Genomic DNA, 20797 nt, shown 5'->3' with positions numbered 1-20797 from the left:
ATCCATTTTTTTATTTTTTTTAATATTTAAGATATTGACAAAATAAATTAATAAAAAATATTTTATTAATAGAAGGGAAAATTAATTAGTGTTAGTAATTATGTATCTATGTATGAAAGTATAATTTTATAATTATTAAACAAGGAGACTTTATTTTAATACCCTAAACCATTTTTCTTCGAGATAATAAATTTTTATTACCTAAAAAGAGCTCGTGTTTACTCATCTTCGCAAAGCCTATATATTTTCAAAATTTTATTTCAAAGTTTCTCGGTATTTATCACTAATATCAGTTTGGAGTATCATTTTTCCTATACCGAGAATCTTTTAAAAAGGTAGATTTCAAGCTATTTGTTTAAATACCTGGAGAGCTGTAATTTGTTCATTTCTCTAATGAGAGGCTTGTTTCTTTAACATCTTAGAAAGTTGATTGATATGTTTTTGTCCATATAATACAGTCAAGAAAAAACTGTAATTATATGGATTTTTTGGTGATCAGCTCTATTTTAAATATTTTATCAGTTACAACACGAAAATACTATGAATGGGAAACCCATGCTGCATAATCAAGGATAGTTGGATTTATCATGCTTTTATGTGCTTCAGTATCAATAAAAATAAATGAATAAAACAAATAATAAATTCATTCAATAACTTTTTTTAGACAGATTACTAATAAATATATTAATCATTAGGTATTAGGATAACTCTTAATAAAGTTATCTACGCATTTAATCTCGGTGAATCAGTGATATTATGATGTAATTGAAGAATGAAATAAGAAAAAATGAAAGAGGATAGGATATAAGATAATTTTAATTAAAAAAAAAATCAATCAAGAGTTGAATATAATTGAATAAATTGCAATTAAATGTTGAATGTAGGCATATATCAATCATTTTCATTATTGATCAAAAGAAGTCGAATAAACTGTAATTTTAATAACTTTGATAATATAATTGAATTTAAGTAACTTTTTTTTTATTTTATTCGTCTTTAAAGAAAATTCATAAATTTAAAATATTTTAAATTTAAGTTGATTTAATTGTCAGACATAACTAATAGTGGATAATTGGTAACTGATGACTAATAATAAATATTTTATAAACCATATATTTAAATGTTTATTAGTTATCAGTTACATCTAACAGTGAATCAAACACCCTAATAAAATATTATAGTTGAAATAAAAGCTTACCTGATTAAATGGGATCTCTTATCAGTTTGAGACCACTGTTGACATGTGTGTTTGTGATAAGATGAGAATATGGTCCATAATGGGACTAGATAGATTCTTCAAAGATAAAACCTCAACAACCTTCAAATGCAACCCATCTCGCTAATTTGGATTCAAAATCACCTCTTTATTTATTATCTCCTCTCTCTCTCTCTCTCTCTGTGTGTGTGGCTATGCAGCTAAAATTCCAAATGAAGAGGCAGGCAGGCTGGTGGTGGTGGTGGTGGGCGATGGCCTCGTATGTTAGTGAACTAGGAAACTTCCTTTAGCAACATGACGCCCAAAAATCCAAAACCTTCAAGAACCCACAAAATCCCACAAACCACCAAGAAAGAAAAAGGTTTTTTCTATGAATGGCCCGTTAGGCGAGGCAATAAATGTTACATTAAGGCCAGTTGTTTGGTAGAGCCTAGAGTTGGAGAAATAATTATCAAACATGATTAATAAAATAATTAATTATTTTAAAATTTTTATAATTAAACACATTAAAAAAAATGTTGCATGTTAAACGTATCCTATCATTACACTTGTACTCATATTACTGTAAACCGTGACTTTTCTTTTGATCACTTCCAAATTGCAAGAGCATAATCCTAAATTAAAAAAATCATTAAATAAGCTCCTTTAATAATTGGTCAACTAAACTCCAATTATCTATTCATCTCCAATCTGACATAACGACATTACAAATTAAGTATTATCATAACCCCTTAATTATATAATCAACACAAATCCATCTACCCATATGCAGCGTAATTAAAGCTAATCGCTTTGTTTTTTTGGCAAATGTTGAATGTGAAAAGAAATGAGTGTTTAAGTGTTATGTTTGGCGCATGTTAGTATGGACAGTCGACACTATGATTCGGGCATCAACTTCATATTCCAGAGAATGTGGGGAGTTGGGAAAGAACAATAAATTATTTTTATTTTTATTTATTTATATATCATTATTTCTAGTCTGCACTGTCTTAGTCCTTTGCACTTGCCTGCTTACATTCACTCTACTTAATTTAAGGCACGGTATCTCACGTGACAACCTTATACAATAAAATATTATTTTATTAATTACGAATGAGTAAATAGTGAGGTTGAATAATTAATTATCAAAATTTAATTGTGATACCAAACTTATCCGGTACAATAAGACAACATAACTAAGAGTAGGTGATGGAGACAGAAAAGGGATTTACACTTTGATGTGAATGCCCAACAAACTCATATAATGTCCTCGGTTGATGTTTGCTTCCTTACAGGGAATTATTTGCAATAATTTTGTGAGTGAGGTTTTACTAATTTTGATGATAAAGCTCGTTGATGTATTTGGTTAGATGCTAATCGAAAGGTTAAAACTTGAGATGTTGTTGAAAAGGGCGCAGTGTTAGTTAAGGTCTATCAGTTTTGGTGGACCTCAAACCTACCGTATAACCTACCTTTTGAAATATTTGCGCGGCAAAATCGAAATCGCTGCACGTCACCCACGATGGAATTATTTATTTATATATTTTGGACCGTTTCGGGTGTTTTGTCTAAAATAGCCTAGTGGGTTGCAAATTTCAGATGACCAAACAAGGGTCATAAAGGTAAATAGAAGAAGAAAATGAAACATTAAAATCCAAGGGGATAAATGTAGATGTTAATTATATTACGTCTTTAAGAGTCACGGGTGATCCGTGAAATCACATATGCTCCAATTTGTTGTATTTTATTTGGTGTGGCGTCACACATTCAATACAAGAACGTGAGATGCCATATTGCAATGCACAAAATCCACGTTAATTAGTTGTGATAGGAATTATTATTGTTGTTGACATAATTTAATGGGCTAGTATTTTGTACAAATTTTTTTAATCCATGATATTTTACGTTACTACAAAATTAAAATTACTTTTTTATTATTAATTTAAATTTTTAAAATAATAATAAGTACTCGATCTTATAATTATTATTATTATAATTATTAGATTGATATGGTAGTAATAATAATTGAATGCGAATGATATTAGTACAATTATAATATATGATAGAATGTCATATTTGAGTCATTTTTTAATAATATTTTCTTTTGTGATATCTTATTTAAAAAGTAAAATAATTAAATTATAATTTATTGAATATCAAGGATTAAATTATAAAATATTTATTTACTTTTAATTTTTTGATATTTATTTATTTATTTAATTTTGGTGAAGGTTTGGTATAATTTATTGAGTATGATTTTGGCAGTGGAGTAAATAGAAGCAACGAGTGCTCTGTAAATTGGAAAAGAAAAAGAAAAAAGAAGAGAGAAGGAAATCAGAGGAGTAAAGAAAAGAGTACGTTACTTTTTTAAAGCAAAAGGTGAGCGGCAGTTTTAATGGAGGTGACACAAATCACAAATGGCATATATAATACAGTTGTTGAGTGTGGGGTTGGCGATGGTGGGTCATTTGGGGTTATCCCCACGAGAAAATCCACATCATCCCGCCTTCCCGCTTCTTCTTCTTCTTCTTCTTCTTCGTCTTCTTCTATCTCTATCTTCTTTTTTCTCTATTTCCTTTCTTTAGAGAGAGAATCTCACTCTCTCTCTTTAGATTGTGACATTCGAAGAAAGTCGATGCTAAACACTTTTATCGACTATGGTTGCTCTCTGACCACAGAATTTACTTGCTAGCTATGTGTTGCTGCTTCTTCCCTCGACATGGACACCCCTGAGAAGACCCAGATCACCACTTCCCTTTCTAAATTCGAGGTCGTCACCGTGTCATTTTGCTTCTCTTCTTCTGATTATTTCCTCCATTTTGGCTTTTGAATTTCTTCTGCGGTGAATTGGGTTTCCCTTTGCTGTTTACGATTGGTGGATTTGATGTTTGACTTGAGTTTTAACTGTTTCTATTGTGTAATTGTGCTTAATTTTGGTTCTGAGTGGGTTCACTTACCTTGGTTTTCTCGGATCAAGATGCTGTTTCTTAAATTAGGTGTCTGCTTCGTAGTTTCACGAACTTAGTTTTCTGCGTGTAAATTTCAGTTCAAAACGGAACAGATCTGTAGTTGAAGTGCAATCATTGCATTCTGGCTTCTGGGTTCTTGTGCTTTTCAAGCTCTGGGTGCATGTGTGACGTTTGTCGAATTATCCACCTCAGGTCTCTTCAGTTGCTGGTTGACTGAAAATTTGAACTAACTCCTCATGTTTGAGATCTTAGTTTATACTTTTCCTGTGAAAAAATACTTTTCCTCCTTACAAGCATTTAACGAAATTCATTTGTTATTTGCTCATGGTGTTCAATGCAACAGGATTCGGTTTTTTTTTTTTGGGGGGGTTATATTTTGATTCATCAATACGTTATTTTTTCCAATCTAAAGTTACAAATTCTGCTGCAAACATTGAAATTACCCTTGTTTTTTTTTGTGAATAACACATTTAAGTTACCTTACGTTTATCCTTTTTCTTTTTCCTAATTAATGGTCTTCTTTCAGTTTGTAGGGGCTGCTGAACGTTTACTGGTTGTCTAACTGCTGCCTCGTGTTTAGTTTTGAAAATTAAAATTTATATTTTTTACCCGAAATTTTATGCCCCTGGATTGTGCAGTTAATATATTAATTTTTGGATTCTTTTTGTTCGAGCATTTATTGTGCTTAATACTCATCTTATCAGCGTTTGGGGTAAAAATGTTGCTGGTTGTATTTTTCCATCGTCTTTTTCTTATTTTTTTGGCACTCTTTTTGATATTTCTTGTTCTTAGTAGCCTTTGATTTAGATCATACTGTTAATTGTAGGTAGATGAAGTTAATTTTTTGAGAATATAACAATCTTTATTCCCTCATCTTAGAAAAATCTCTGTTACTGGTGCAGGATTCCCCTATCTTCAACTACATCAATAGTCTTTCTCCAATCAAGCCAGTAAAGTCGGTACACATTACTCAGGCATTACATTCACTTAGTTTTGGATCTCTTCCGTCAATTTTCACTTCTCCCCATCTTAGCTCTAACAAGGAATCTAGGTTTTTAAGAAGGTAATCGACTGTATTTGTTGGTCATTCATATGTACCATAAACTATTCCAAAAACTTCATACTCTCTAATTTTCAGGCATCACTACTCAGATCCCTCAAAATCTGAGTTCTCATCTGAAAATGGAAATAAAGTCAGCCGTGATGAAGGGACAGCTTTGGATGTTGCTCAGTTGTATGATAACTCAGCTGAGCTACAGGAAAATTTTAATCCAGGGGCGTCTATTGGAGAAGTTTCTGTGGAACCTCCTACTGAAGATCTGAGATTTGCAGTTGAGCTGCCACGGAGGTTAAATTATGGTTGTGGGAGCCCGGAATATGATCCAACACCTCGTTGTGGTCCCCAAATTGATTGCTCGTCAGAATTGGCTGGCATCTCTCGAAAATGTTCACCTGAACGTGAAATGCATCTACAAAGGGTATACCAGGCTGAGCAGAAGAAAGAAGCAACAGATTGTGATTGGGAGAGTTTGATATCAGATTCTAATGACCTATTAATTTTTAATTCCCCAACTGACACAGAGGCTTTTAAGGGGCTAATGCAGAAATCACTGGATCTTGGTACTAGTTTTTCTGCTTCTCTTGGCGAGGTACATAAAGTGCAAATAGGTCCTTCAACCCAACCTGGAGAAACTATTGTGCCAAAGGAAATAAACCAGAAACGGGACAACCTTGCTGACAATGGCAATCCAAATGAGTGCACTACTAGCAATCCAAATGAGGACGTGGATAATGAGGTGGGAATGTCCGCTGGGGCTGTTTCTAAGGTAAGGATGCAACTTGTTTCAATTGTCCAAAATTCATGGATGTGGCCCAATTTTGGGGTTACTTTTCAAACATTACTATGATCTAAAGTTAGCCCCCATATTTTTGCTAGCAACTGTTAGAGGAGCTGGGAAGTATAAAATAGTCATTTATTTGGCACATTAATGATGGATTGCCAGTCAGCTTCTCTCCTAACTGCAGGAACTGTTAGGGCGAGTAGAGAGTCCTTTGCCATATGTTATTTTTAGTTGGAGGCATATCCTTCCAACTTATATTCAATGTTAGGCTAACATTATATTTCACTAAAATGATCTTGGCCAAGCAGCTTACCATATAAAATTATAAATATAACTTGGAAGATATATAGGTTTACAACATAAAATGTAAAAAAGTGATGTGTGAGACAATCAAATATGGTTTGTCTTACAATCAGCATAATTAGTTAATCAATATTTGAAAAGAAATTCTACCAAGATTTGATATTTGTATAGGATAGCAGCATCATTACCATATTCTGTACCGCAAATTTCATTGAATTTTCAATTTCCTAGACTTCATCAAAACACCATCCAACTCCAGCTAACCTTCTGATATGTATGGCTTCTTTGTTCATTGGTCTTTTTGTAACTTTATAGACTTTTTTACTCTTGGAGAATTCTCATGTTTTCTTCCTATTATTAGTACAGGACAAACTCCTTTGAATGGTTGGATAACATTTTTCTTTGGCTGCCTGTTTGTAGGCAGTTTCTATTTTGCATCGAGGCATACGAAGGCGTTGTCTAGATTTTGAGACGGCAGCAGCTCGTAGGAAGAACTTAGGTGATAGTTCAAATTTAACTACTTCTGTAGGAGGGCAATCTGATGAGAAGATTGCCTCCATAGATAAGCGATTCGTTCCTTTTAAGCCTGGCAGTGATTCTTCAAGGTGTGTTTTACCTGGAATTGGTTTGCACTTAAATGCTTTGGCAATAACTTCCAAGGATAGCAAAAATGTGAAGCATGAAACTTTGTCTTCTGGAATAAGTGTGCCCAGCACTGTTGCTCCCTTTCCCTCCCAAAATTCTGGTCAAGAACTTAATGAATCGTTGTCTTTAGCTTCTACTGACATAGACATTGATCCAACTGAAAATGAAGCTCCATTTGTGGAAGATGTTCCTCAGGCATCTGCTTGTTTAGTTACTGAAGAATTCAATCATAGTAGCGCCAAAAAGAAGAGGTATGCTCCTTTACAAAACTCTCATATGGTTATCAGTACATGTTCTTAATCACTCAAGTGTTATTATTATTATTATTATTATTATTATTATTATTATTATTATTATTATTATTCACTCTTAATTGTGATTTTGAAATTTATTTTTAGGCGTAAGTTGGAAGGAGAAAGTGAAGCCTGCAAGCGTTGTAACTGTAAGAAGTCCAAGTGTTTGAAACTGTAAGTGTTTTTCTTTTTTTTTTTTTTTTTAGTTTAAATTTGACCAGGAACTATAGATTTTATGAACTGGCAGCCTGATTGCCGGGAGCCATGCAATGTAGTTTTCAGTTAGTGATCATAACATGCATATGCTATTCTTTAGGTTTAGGTTAGATTTCAGTGGTGGACCTTTTTTAACATCAGTCTTTACTCTTAATTAGCTAAGTCCTTGCTGCAAATAAAGCATGACTAGATTTTCCTCCATGTGTTCTTTGGCTGCTCTTTTCTTTCGGCTTTATGAATGTTCAACCAGTAAAAAGAAATTGGATACTCTAGATAATGTACATATTTTGACATTGTATGCTTTCCTTGCAGTTACTGTGAGTGTTTTGCTGCTGGTGTCTACTGCATAGAACCATGTTCATGTCAAGAATGCTTCAACAAGCCTATTCATGAAGATACTGTTCTTTCAACCCGCAAACAAATTGAATCTCGCAACCCACTTGCATTTGCTCCAAAAGTGATTAGGAGCTCTGAAACTGCAACTGAAGTTGGGGTTGGAATTTGAAGTTTTTGCTTGCCTGCTTCCTTCATTAACTGTGTTGAACTCCTTTCTTAATTTGTGTGCTTTTGCAAACTAGGATGAATCCAGCAAAACCCCTGCTTCAGCAAGACATAAAAGAGGATGCAATTGCAAGAAATCTAGTTGCCTAAAGAAATACTGCGAATGCTACCAGGTTTTTCTCTTTGGAGTATACTCTCAATGCTTTTTGTACTTCATATAGACTGATTCATTACCATGGTTTTCTCGTGAAGGGTGGTGTTGGATGCTCCATTAACTGCAGATGTGAAGGGTGTAAGAATGCATTTGGTAGAAAGGATGGTGAGTTTTCATGACTGCTTTAGTTCTACTTGGAACCATCACTAATTTTTCCTTAGCAGTTTTCTGATATTAAAATAGTATAGTTCTTAATGCTGATATTATTTGAAAACGTGGATTTTTTAAGCACTTAAATATTTTTGGAGTTCAGGATCTGCTCCTGCAGAAATAGAAGCAGAAGCAGAAACAGAAGATGAAACAGAAGGACATGAAAAGAGTGGGGTTGACAAAATTTCACAGAAAACTGAAATCCAGAATAATGAAGAGCAAAATCCAAATTCTGCTCTTCCCATGACACCATTAGCGTTTTGCAGGTTTTTATTTCTGAGCTATTTATTGCCTTGCGAATTTTACTTAATTCTTTTTAGATCCTTAATGGTTTTTTCAAATGCCAGAGCCAGACAATTGCTTCAGCCGCCATTTTCATCAAAGAGCAAACCACCAAGATCTTTTCTCAGTATTGGATCTTCTTCTGGATTGTATACTAGCCAAAAATATGGTAAACCCAATATTCTCAGACCTCAACCAAAGTTTGAGACACAAGTACAAACCATTCATGATGATGATATGCCTGAGATCCTCAGAGGCAACTACTCTCCAAGCAATGGCATCAAGACTTCTCCCAACAGCAAGAGGGTCTCTCCTCCTCACAGTATTTTAGGATCATCACCTGCTCAAAGGAGTGGCCGGAAGTTGATATTGCAATCCATTCCTTCATTTCCTTCTCTCACTCCCCAGCATTGAAATGAAATCTTTCCCATGAAGATTAGATGAAATTCTTTAAACCTTTGTTGCTTTCAGATGTAGTAGTTGAGCGTTAGTTCAGCTCTTCTTGTACAATAATATGCTCTCTTACTCTTGTAAGTCATAATGTTCAAGCACTTCAAGTCATTGTATAATATGGTAATTTTTTTTCCCTAATTTTGTTTATTTACCTTCATTTTTAAAGCTCAATAGCATCATTGTTATAAATATAAATTTTCTCAAACCTGTGTTAGACGATGCATAGATTATTTTTGGGACTACTGCCCATAAACAGTAATCTCTTGAATATGTGCTTATTACAGATGTTTTATTTGGTTTGTATATCCAGCGTAAGTTGTTTTAACATGCAAGTGCTATAAATGCAAGGAAACTGATGTGGTGAATGCAGTCCATCAGCTTTTTGCTTTCATCTGATATAACCATTTGTACATATGATATAACCATTTGTATGGTTCATGTAAATTTGTCATCCACTATCATACATGCATTTTGTATTCATTTTCATCTCTTAAGATGAAAAATGGAGTCTCTTCACACTTTTCTACTTCAATAAGAATTTGGCAGCAAGAAAATTACTGCATTGGACTGGATAATTAAGGAGTTTATACCGCATTGATATTGTTTAACTGAACTAATAAGATTAAAAATGCTGACAGGAACAGCTTATTACTGCTAGATAAGTCTATTTCTTACTGTTCTGCTAGGCTAGGTTGACATTCAAACTAACTATTCCAAGAAATGTTCACTTAATCATCAAGAACGTTTCAAGTAAAGTTTTGCTAACAATATCAATCGGCTTCTCCTTGAGTGGTCGCCTCAATCTTCATGGGTTGAAGGTCTTGCACATCCACAGAAACAAGCCTTCTTCCTCTTTCTGATACTTTTCTTGCTACCGTTGTAGATGAAGTCCCTCAAGAGGATGCCTGTTCTACTTCCAGGAAACCTGTGTTTACCTTTGCTTTTATTTTTACCCTCCAGTTTCAGCAGAAGGTACTGGATGCCTTGGACCTCAAACTGCAGCCGTCCAATCTGCTCAGATCCTTTCCGTGCTTGTTCTGTCAGTCTTTTTCTGTGGACATTGCCAGTCTCTTCTGGTGCTATTGAAGTTTTTCCTTCTGAAGATGAGGGATTCTCTTCAATATCTTTTATCAGTTGATCATTAGCATCAGCCAGCTGCATGACAGCCTCCTCAACTTCTTGTAACTGACTTTTCACTCTTTCAAATTCAGCATCATTGGCTTTCTTGCTCCTCTTGTTCATCTCCAGTTTGTTCTTCAAATCTGCCACAGTTGTTTGAAGAGACATTAATTTCTGAGCATCAGAAGCAAGTCGCTCCAATATCCTTCTTCTGTTCCCATCTTGATTTGGCTCCTTATTGATGCTTGTAGACACCTCTAGCTTATCAATGCCCACTTCCCTCTCAACCTGTAACTCTAAAGAGGGATTCTGACCCTTCTGGTTAGCATCTTTGAACTGATGATGTGCATTGACAATCTCTAACCGTGCAGCAACCTGCTTTTGTGTGACACAAGCCCCTGGATCAAGGCTACAGTCTTGCTCAGCAGATTCCCATAGCTTGAGCATTTGATTATCAGTCTCAAAATTCTCCATCTTACTCCTCCTGTACAATGAACAGTCTGAAACCTGATCAAGTGGAATGTCTTTCATCAAAATCCCAGTCTTCACATCAGAAGTTTCAGCTTTACTGGGCTCATTTTCAAGCTCCATCTCTTCTTTGTGTCCTCTAGATTCCACCAGTTTGACATTGGTGTTTTCTCTTTCCTGCATTACATGCCTATCCATTTTTTTGACCACTGCCTTCTCAACTGCTTTAATTCTATTTTGTATCTTGAGCAATTCCGAAATTCCATCTGGCACTGTTTCATCACATATGAGTTCTTGTTTGCTCATTTCCTGAGGTTGAATAGCCATTTCCACACCCTGATGACACAACAAGAAGATTTAACATATTATTATGCACACTATCTATACAGAACATTTGAATGGGACAACACTAGGCCCTAGGGGACAACTTGTTTGGAGTTCTGACATACATGTATTTCTGCCATCATGAAATTTGCAAAGAACAAGAGCAATAACCTATTAAAATCCTCACAGGGCATTTTAAACTTATGTAAAATTAGTAAATCAACTATAAAATCTAGTAGAATTTAAATCTTAAATCTGTCATGTCAGATAATCAAGTTTCCATAAGTAGAAGGTAAATTGGGTGGTTAGGCGTAAAAAACTTATGTTAAGGTCTATGAAATCAGTTTCTTCTTTTTGTGCTGTAACATTGAAAAGAGAGGAAAAGGACTCTGATATAGTAAATTGCTTCAAAGTTAATCTTGTGGTGGGAAAGAACTTTACCATCTGTCCATGATTGGAAGCCGCAACAAATCTTGTGCAAAGAAGGGCATTGTGCTCAAGAGATTCTATGTTGTCTTTTAGAGAAGCTATGACTGGAGCATATGCAGACAAATGAGCCTTCATTTCTCCAATTTCAGTTTCCAAGAAGCCAAATCTTTCTTTCATAAGTTCAATTTTGATATCCTTGGTTGCATTTTCATCTTCGAGATTCTCACAGACTGCAGTCAATTCATGAACTTTATTTTCAAGCAAAACCTCTCGTGTGGAGGATATCTGAAGATCAAAATAGAATGATGAAGCCTCAGCTTCAAAGAGCTCAAACTCATTGCTTCTCTCTTGCAACTCCAAACTCAAGTTCTCTTCTCTAGTCCTTCGTTCTTCAACTTCCTTGCATAATTTACTCACCTCTGATTCCAGATTTTCATTTGCTTCTTTAAGATATTCAATTTCCTTCTTCTGAAATATTCTATCTTTGGAAAGCTCAAGAAACTGCTTCTCTATATTCTCTCTAGCCATTTTTGATTCTTCACATTCCCTCTTCAGTTCCTCAACAGTTCTGCACAATTCTGCATTCAAGTTGTGAGCAGCCTTAAGCTTCTGTTCCATTTCTAAAAGCTCAGCGGCTTTCTGTCTGAGAAAATCCTGCCCAATTAAAATTTGATAGTTCAATTGATGAGTTAAGTCTTTGCCTTCTTGCAGCTCCTGTTGCAACTTCTCAATTGTATCATTAAGATGAAGACTTTCTGCTTCTTTTGCTTCCAGCTTCTGCCCCAACATCTCAACCTTCTTCTTGAGGTCATTGTTATGCACATGGAGACAGCTGATATCTTCAGAACGTGCTTCAAGTTCCTCAACTTTCTCAGTCCCAAAGCTCTTGAAAACTGATGATACGTTACTAAGAGTAAGTACTTCCATGAGAGATTCACTGTTTTCCTCCTCAAGTATATGCATTTCCTCTTTCAGATCCGAAATTTTCTTGAGTAAAGATCTGTTTTCTCCAAGTGCCTTGGAGTTTTCTTCTTGCAATGCCAGGTAAGAACCCTGAAAACTTGCAAGATTCGCATGTAGAGTTTCTAGTTCAGCCTTTAATACTTCCTCCTGCTGCTTTCCTTTACATACTTCCAACTTGTGTTGCCTGTTCATCTCCATAAGTTCAAGCTTATCCTTTTGCAGAAGAGAACAGTGCTCCGACATCATGTCAATCTCCTGCTTAAGGATTTTCTTCTCCGACTCAAGTTCAGTACCCTCTGATCTTAGTTCTCCAAGTAAAGTTAAGAGCACTAAGTTCTCAACCACTAGTTGTTGCTTTTCATCCTCATTTCTTAGGAGAGAATCTTTTAGGTCCTCAATGTTATCCAAAATATGGAGAAGTGGAATCTGCTCTTCTTCAATCCCATCTCCATGCTCATTGAATGGATCAAATTGAACGGCCCTGAACACTTGATGAACTCCCATTCTCAGCTTTTCAATTTCGTCCAATAAGAATTCTAATTCCACCTGCTGCTCAAGATTCTCAGTCTCCAACTCTGATATAAGTTTATTCGACAATTTGGATGCCTCAACATGTTTTTTGCATTCAATCAACAGAGACAAATTCTTCTCTTCCAAATCTTGTATAAACTTCTGCAAGATGAAGATCTCAAACTGAGCATTTGCAGCCTTGTCTAGTTCTTCTTCAAATTCTTTTTTACTTAAGTTACTTTCTTCTTTCAGAAGAAGGACCTGGTTCTCCAGATCTGCCAATCGGGACTCACTAGACTGTATATAACATGCACGCTCTTGTTTTTCTATGCCAAGGTAAATCTGCAATTCTCTTACTTCACAGAGTGTTGATTCTTTCTCCTTCTCCAGATCAATATATTTTTCTTCTAATCTTGTAAACCTCCTTTCTAGGTTTCCCAGTCTCTGTTCAACATTTTCCAGCTGACTCAACAGGATGCTTCTTTCATTCTGAAGATTGGATTTCTCATCTTTGAGCATCTGACAAAATTCTTCCAAACCTTTTGACTTTGCCCTTAAACCTTCAAGTTCAACATTTGCACAAGAGAGTGAATTCTCCAGCACGGCATCTTTGTCCAAGAGCTTTCGCATATTCTCAGTCATAGTTTGCAGCTGAGAAAGCAGGATGGCTTTTTCAGCAACAAGACTAGATTTTTCTCCTTGAAGAAACTGGCATGAATCCTGCAATTCTTTAACCCTCTCTGCTGATCCTTGCAACTTGCTATTCAATTCTGATAGAGATCTCTCCAAAGCAACATTCCTCTCCAGAAGCTCATTCATGTTCCTCAACTTCTCATAGAGATCTTCTTTTTCATCTCTGTCCTTTTTGCAAACTTCTTTTAGCTTCAAGTTCTCATCTTGCAAGTCCTTGACAGCTGAATTCAGGCACTTAGGATCCAGACCTAATGAGCACAATTGTTCTATTAAATCCTGATATCTCCTATTCAAGCCCTCAATCTCCTCCTTCAAATGTTGGATTTCTTCCTGCAGAGAATTACTTTGAGCCACTTGCAGCGCCAGATCCTGTTCCAGTTTTTCTTTCACTTCCTTCAGGCTAAGAATTTCATTTTGTAAATTCATTATTGAACTTCTGGAAGAACTGTTCAATTCATAGAGACTCTGGTTCTCTTCCTTAACCCGCTGAAGATCTTCCTGCAGGTCATTGTTACATATCTCCAAGTCCTTCAATAATTGAAGCTTCATCTGAAGCTCTTTCGCCAAAGCTCTCTGCTCCTCTTGAGATTGAGAGTGCAATTTCTGCAAAGTTTGCAAACCAGCTTCAATTCGAACAAACTGTGAGTGCTCATATTGCAGTGAAATCTGAAGTTTCTCCAATTCATCTTCTTTCTCCAAAAGTTCTTGATCCTTTGTTGCTATCTTCTGTGCTAGATTATCTGCCTCCAACTGCAGAGACTGATTTGATCTCTCTAACAGAAAATACTGTTCTTCTACATCTTTCAATTTTGCAGCCCCCATCAGAATTTCACTGTTGAGTCTTTTCGCATCTTCTTGGGCATGAGAAATTTCACACTCCATTTTAGCTATTCTCTCCAAACACTGTTCATACCGAAGTTCCGTAGCTTCTTTCTCTTTGTTCAACCTGGCAAGAGCTTCCTTCAATGCTTTAACTTCAGTTTCTGCTCTTTCAGTTTGCTCGTTAAGCATTTTTGCATTTGCCTCTGCAAGAGAGATTTTATTTTCCAAAGTTGATATCATTCCAAGACAGTGGTTGTACTGAAGAAGACCTGCTTCCTTGTCAGTTTCTAATGCAGAAAGTTCTTGCTTGAGATTTTGAGCTTCTATTTCTGCTTTAATTGCTCTCTCATTAAGTCCCTTTGCATCCTCTTGTGTTTGAGAGATCATATTCTCCATGCTAGATATTCTTTCCAAACATTTATTGTACTGAAGAAGACCAACATCCCTCTCAGATTCTAATTTAACAAGGGTTTCCTTCAGGATTTTAACTTCAATTTCAGCTCTACTTGCTCGTTCATCAAGTCCTCCAGCTTCCTTAAGTTCTCTTTCCAGGCTAGATAACTTCTGCAAGCTCTGCTGATACTGAAGAAGAACAGCTTCCTTTTCAGCTTGAATCTCTGAAAGAGTTTTCATCAAGTTTTGAACTTCAGTTTCAGCCTCTGTCATTTCATGGATGTTTGGGCTTTTTTTCATCTTTTCTTCCAAAACTTTTGAAACCGTTACTCCTGACCCAAACAAGTCATTGAGCTGTTTTAAACCCCTTCTGTTAATTCCAGAATCTGATCCTTCTGAATATCCTCCATTGCTTTTCATGGCATGCAGGTTGGCTGAAGAGAGTCCTAGGGCATCCTTATGCAAGTCATTGGGGTCGAGTAATGCACGAATTGGATGTGGCATTTCTGGCGTGTGAGGCTCACCTACAGGACCTGAAGAGCCTGACGGTGAATCATCAGCCAGCACATAAGGTACTTGGTTTGGAAATGCTTCTGCCATGGTTCGATGAGCTTGGCGAAGCTCCACAGTTGCATGATCATACCTCTCTGCTAATGCACGGTAAGCACGATAGAACTCTTCAACCAATGTCATCAGCTCTGGGCGTTTTTTATAGTACATTTCTGCCCTCCTTGCAAATGAATCAGCATCTTCTTCAATAAGCTTGATCATTGCTTTTACTTTGGCATCCATATCTGTTTACACAGATTTATGTCCATTGAGAGAATGGCCCATGAATTGCAAAAGAGTAGATATATGTAAACAACTGTTCAATCTCTTATTAAGAGCTATCCAGTGAACAATAGCTCTACTCCCTCTTACAAATTATAGCAATATGATTAAGAACTTTATAAGTTTCATCAAGTATGGTGAAAGGGTGATATTCTATTGAACTATCTGCATCTATTTCTACATTGAAAAATGTGCACCTATGGAACCAGTAAAAAATTTCTGCAGAACTGTAAGCCAAAAATAAGTTAAAAGAGGAAAAAAAATTAATTTAAGTTGGTCTCAACCAGTGGCATGAAGTGAAGAACAAACACAAAAGTGCACTCATACACATAATAAATTTACATGACTTGATTAAGAACAAGCTATTTTGTCCATAAGTATATGTTATGCAGATTGCGGTTCATGCATTAATTAAATTTTTAACTATATATGCTACATAAATACATCATAAAGCGGGGAGGAAAAAAAGAACATCTGTATTTCAGGAAAATTGTGTTATCGTTTATGGACCAGTAAGTAACACTGTTGAAATCCAGCATATGCTGTTACAATCTGCATATGGATAAAAGTTTCATGGTTTTGTGCAAAGTTGCTGACTGTCAGCCACCACTATTATAAGGACATTGTTTAAATTTTACAAGATAACAGATCCTTCAAATCAAATAACATATGAGAAAACACTTTTATAAGAAGACTGATGAGATTTTTTAACACGATTTTCTTTCTTCATAAAATGATGAGTGTTTTTTTTTTTTTACATGATTTTCTTTCTTCATAGGTGTGAAACATTAAGTTCAGGAAATTATTGTGTTAATCAGGCCCATAATTTGATAATATACAGTTCAGGATTGAGATATCTTATAACTATTATGCAAGGAAAACTCAACATTTGAAATTATCAAGTTGGAAAATCTCACAACCATCAATACAGTGTTTTCTAATAAAAAAAATAAACTGGGAGTTGTTCTGAACCAAGGTGCTCATGGGCTGATACTGCAAAAGTTCATCTCATACCACTAAAGCCCCAGGGTCAGCTTAATCTGTATGTTATTGTTTTCCTGAACAAACATTTACTACTACCATTATCCATTAAATGTTTGAGCCCATCTTCAACTATAAGCAATCTTAACTTCTATGAACTATGATTCCATACTGCCAAATCTACCAAAGGTCAAGTCAGAACTGTAGATGACAATAAAATTTCATTTATTCATTCCCGTTTTGGTTTTGAAGTATTCTTCATTTTTTTTAGAAGCGCTCACCTATCAATTTTACATACAAGCCAGTAAAAGTTGATGCAGCTGTTAACTAATTTCAGAGGTGAAGTTTTTAGAAGACCAGTTCTTAGTGTCACACATGATCTTACTTTTTCTACAATACAATGCACTCAAAGATCAGTTCATTAGATGACAGACATACATGAAGAGAATCACTAGGATCTAAGAAGAGAATAAAGACCTGTGAGATTTTCCTGAAGCCATTTTGAATTCTTGGGACTAATGTGGCTATCCCACCACCAAGAATACAATCGCCTGGATTCAGAATGCGATAAGGTTGCCATGATTCCAGCCAGTAACAACAAAGCTACTGGTATGGACTTTGCAAAGGCTGGGTCCTTGCACCAGTAATAAAAACCCAAGTATTGGATCCAGGCCAGACTTTACTGGTATTTAAATTCTTCCAACTGCCCAATTAAAACTCTTGTGGAGCTTGCCAGATTTTTGTTTCACTTCTTGCACCTTCACACACCTAGATCATCAGAATCATAAATTTAGTAAGATTTCAAGTAGATATTCTCCAAATTTACAGAATTACTATGCAGACTACCTGCTCAATTGAACAACAATCCACTATTTCTCCAGCCAAAGGAACTCCTCAATTCAGTCAATTTCAAATTATATATTGAAGGAAAATGAAAAATAAGATCTTCATACCTGTAAATTGCAAAACGACAGTGAAGATATAGTCAATGTGAAAACAAAATCCGAATACAAATCAATCAAGGAGAAATCAGGAGGCCATATACTTAAATATGACGCATGCATTGTTTTGATCTCCCTAATAAGTCCATGAATTAAGAAGCAGTAATATGCAGCATTATGACCCCAAAGAAGTGCAAATAAGGAAAGGAAAATTCAACACCTAGACACAATGAATAAACCCAAAATTTAAAAAAAAAAAAAAGCTACAGAAATCAAATCTAGCATTCAATGATTCAGAGGAGTAGAAAACGCGATGTTCGTGCAAACACATAGGGGGAAAATAATAATCTTGAATGAACCACCAAGACTATGAACAAAAAGTGATGTTTTATGCGCAGTACTAAAATATGATGTGGGTTTTGATCTGGAAGTAGCCACTACCATCCAAAACAAGTAAACAACAAAGAAAAAGGAAGAAACCCGGGCCAAATGGGTATCCACAAAACCGCAAAAAAAGAAAAAAAAAATGATTACTCCATGGCCATTGCGTATCAAACACCTACCCAAAGAACGAAACCCAGTGATAGGTAGTGATTCGCAGCCGCGATGCTAAACTCCCAGCTGCACATCGTTCTAATCACCCCATTTTCTCTCTCTAACTCAGAAACGATCAAACAGAGAGTCTCCCTTTCTCTCTCCACAACGAGTCGTCCGCATTATATTCTAAAAATTAGGTGAGTTTACAGTAAAAAAAGGCCGACAAAGAACGAGCAGATGAAAAGAGCGAAAATTTTGGTATAAGATGAGGATTTATAGCATGCGTACGTGCATATCAGGAGTATGGGATTAAGGAGAATAAGAGGTGATTAGTATGTGTTAATTGTAGTTATGATCTGATTAATGTTGGAGATACTGATAAACGGTCACAATCTTCAATTTTTTTGGTATTTCCTGTCGTTGCCATTGAGATAGGGACATATTGAGGACCACGAAAAACAAGTCAAATGACTAATCTGCCATTGCTTAAGATCTCAATAATGTTCTTTCTTGGGTTCCGAATTCTGACTTTTTCCTTCTCTTTCCTGCATTATTTTCTCTCTATGCAAACAATTCTTAACTTCGTTTTTTGAACTTGGATTCGAATTCTTAACTTCATCCTTACTAAACGGAAATGGAAGTTCAGTTTCAGTTGTTGAATTTTTGCCAATCCAGTTCTTTGTCAATACTTTTTTCTTTTCAAATTCACAGTTTCTTGTTCTCCTTTTTCTCTGTAATTTGGTTTCCCATTAACAGCAGACGACAAATGCAACATATAAAAGGTTTTATTTGGTTTATGGATTAGTATAAAATAAAATAATTTTTATGTTAAATAGTTATTTTCAGATTTATTTTAAATATGAAATATTAATATAAAGAATTAAAATTTAATTAAAATTTTGAAATATATGAAAATTATTATATTGAATATAATATTTTAAAAGTAGAAAAAGATGAATAAAATATTTTCTAATTAATTATTAAACAGTTTAGCTTGTTAATTAATGTTATTATATTAATATTTTATTTTTTTAATAATAATATTAAATTTATAATTTTAAAAAATAAAATAATAAATACATTAAATGATTATTAATTTATAATTTATGGCTATAAATTTATTAAAGTGATGAAAAAAGTGATTTTATTAAAAATTTAAATTAGATATATAAATATTAAAAATAAAGTATTAGACGAGAGTGTTATAAATATATGTTACAAATTTTAGTGATTAATTTGAAAAAAATAAAAATAATTTTAATAAAAAATAAAATATTAAAATTTATATTAAATAAAAAAAATTAATTTTTATTAAATTTGTACACCTAGCTAGTATGAAAAAATTAAATATAATTATTTAGCCATAAAAAAAAAATTGAGTTGAGGTTGTTTGGGATCCAACTCAAAACTTTATAAGTTTGAAAATAGTACTAGGCAACATTTGGAATTAAAAGAATAAAAATTTATTTTTTAAATATATTATTTTAAATTTTACTAAGAAATAATATAAAAAAAAATTTAAAAATTTAAATTTTTTATAAAAAGGAAAACTATTCAATTAATAAAATAGTCATATAATATTTATAATTATTAATAATAATATTAAAAAGTTATGATGTCATCTTATAAAATAAGGTGAATTTTTTAAAAATGCTATTTTTTTTCTTTGTTTGATTTTATTTTAAAATGCTATGAATATAAAATAGTTTAAATTAATTTTTAATAAATATATCTAATAATGTATATTTTTTTTAACAATAATTTTAAAAATAATATTAAATTAAAATTCGTTAATATTCGATATATCTGATCTGTTGATTTTTACGTCCTATTTTTGTAAAACAGAATGGTAACACTCTAGAAGGCCACTAATTAATTTCAGTCATAAAATGCGGCCATGGTAACATCTGTCGATTAAAGGCGCTCGCTTACTCTATTGAGGCTTAGAGTTTTATATGCACGTGGCATGAAAAATATCAGCTGGCACATTATCCAGTTGTTGACTTTGATTGTCTTAATGGATCAGCTTCCAATTTCCAGCACATTGATACTATATAATGTTGAAATATGGATCATTACTAAGGCAGCAGCATCTCTTAACAAAAAATATTAAGGCTGAAATTAATCTATTAATGAGATATGAAATTTTAAGTTCTCAAAAAGCATAAAAAAAATTAACTTATTTAGTTGGTAATAAGTGCTCACTTTTTTAAGAAATGAAATATCATTTTTTTTCTTTAATTTTTAAAAAATAAATTACTTATCTTAAATTAAATAATTTATTTTCTAAAAAATAAAATTTCAAAAAATAATTTATTTAAACCAAACAAGTCCTTTCCAAGTTTCTCAGAGTTTGGTAGAAGAGTTGGCCGCATCAGCCATAATTAGATGGACCCTGGTGCCATTCAATTGAAAAAATAAATTATATATATTTTTTGCAATAAATAAAAATTATAATTCTTAGCACATCTCAAGCAAACAAATGGAAGAAATCTGGAGAGAATTTAATATCTCACCTCACCATCTTAAATTTGTTGAAAATGGAAAGGTTAAAAATGTGGCATTGCAATTTTTTTTATCAATTCATTTAATTTAAATTGAAATTTGAACAAAAAATATCATAATTTTTTTAAATAATTTCAATATTATTAAATTAAAATTCACATTAGTTCTATTGTGCTATAATTCACAATATGATTTCAAAATCATATTTTTAGGGAGATG

The 20797-nt window shown here is 34.0% G+C and overlaps 2 protein-coding genes across 4 annotated transcripts; one reads left to right on the top strand and one right to left on the bottom strand.

Moving 5' to 3' along the window:
• The first annotated feature begins 3639 nt into the window (after positions 1–3639).
• On the top strand, positions 3640–9196 carry LOC110632788 (protein tesmin/TSO1-like CXC 2). 2 transcript variants are annotated; one of them, XM_058136513.1, is made up of 10 exons: positions 3640–3965; positions 5067–5227; positions 5303–5990; positions 6729–7204; positions 7352–7420; positions 7775–7949; positions 8041–8136; positions 8216–8282; positions 8431–8593; positions 8675–9196. In XM_058136513.1, exons 1-10 carry the CDS (start codon positions 3915–3917, stop codon positions 9021–9023), a joined length of 2295 nt encoding a protein of 764 aa, XP_057992496.1. In that variant the 5' UTR covers positions 3640–3914; the 3' UTR covers positions 9024–9196. The 2 variants fall into 2 exon arrangements, with proteins under 2 accessions (XP_057992496.1, XP_057992495.1); XM_058136512.1 differs by having other exon boundaries at positions 3641–3965; positions 7775–7955.
• Positions 9197–9624: 428 nt separating this feature from the next.
• On the bottom strand, positions 9625–18325 carry LOC110632793 (protein NETWORKED 1A). 2 transcript variants are annotated; one of them, XM_021781124.2, is made up of 5 exons: positions 18100–18325; positions 17442–17548; positions 17073–17363; positions 11415–15577; positions 9625–10985 (listed from the first exon to the last, which is right to left on the bottom strand). In XM_021781124.2, exons 3-5 carry the CDS (start codon positions 17173–17175, stop codon positions 9861–9863), a joined length of 5391 nt encoding a protein of 1796 aa, XP_021636816.2. In that variant the 5' UTR covers positions 17176–17363; positions 17442–17548; positions 18100–18325; the 3' UTR covers positions 9625–9860. The 2 variants fall into 2 exon arrangements, with proteins under 2 accessions (XP_021636816.2, XP_057992374.1); XM_058136391.1 differs by lacking the exon at positions 17442–17548.
• Between the last annotated feature and the right edge of the window lie 2472 nt (positions 18326–20797).

The sequence above is a fragment of the Hevea brasiliensis genome, chromosome 15, assembly GCF_030052815.1.
Source record: "Hevea brasiliensis isolate MT/VB/25A 57/8 chromosome 15, ASM3005281v1, whole genome shotgun sequence".
NCBI classification, from domain to species: domain Eukaryota; kingdom Viridiplantae; phylum Streptophyta; class Magnoliopsida; order Malpighiales; family Euphorbiaceae; genus Hevea; species Hevea brasiliensis.
This window is presented reverse-complemented; position numbering and strand designations above follow the sequence as displayed.

Coding starts and splice junctions, on each gene's coding strand:
- LOC110632788 (XM_058136512.1), top strand. CDS start 3,915: ATGGACACCCCTGAGAAGACCCAGATCACCACTTCCCTTTCTAAATTC. Junction 5,228..5,302: donor GAATCTAGGTTTTTAAGAAG/GTAATCGACTGT, acceptor TCTAATTTTCAG/GCATCACTACTCAGATCCCT. Junction 8,137..8,215: donor AATACTGCGAATGCTACCAG/GTTTTTCTCTTT, acceptor TTTCTCGTGAAG/GGTGGTGTTGGATGCTCCAT.
- LOC110632793 (XM_021781124.2), bottom strand. CDS start 17,175: ATGGCAACCTTATCGCATTCTGAATCCAGGCGATTGTATTCTTGGTGG. Junction 15,578..17,072: donor GCTTCAGGAAAATCTCACAG/GTCTTTATTCTC, acceptor CTGTGTAAACAG/ATATGGATGCCAAAGTAAAA. Junction 10,986..11,414: donor CTTCCAATCATGGACAGATG/GTAAAGTTCTTT, acceptor TTGTGTCATCAG/GGTGTGGAAATGGCTATTCA.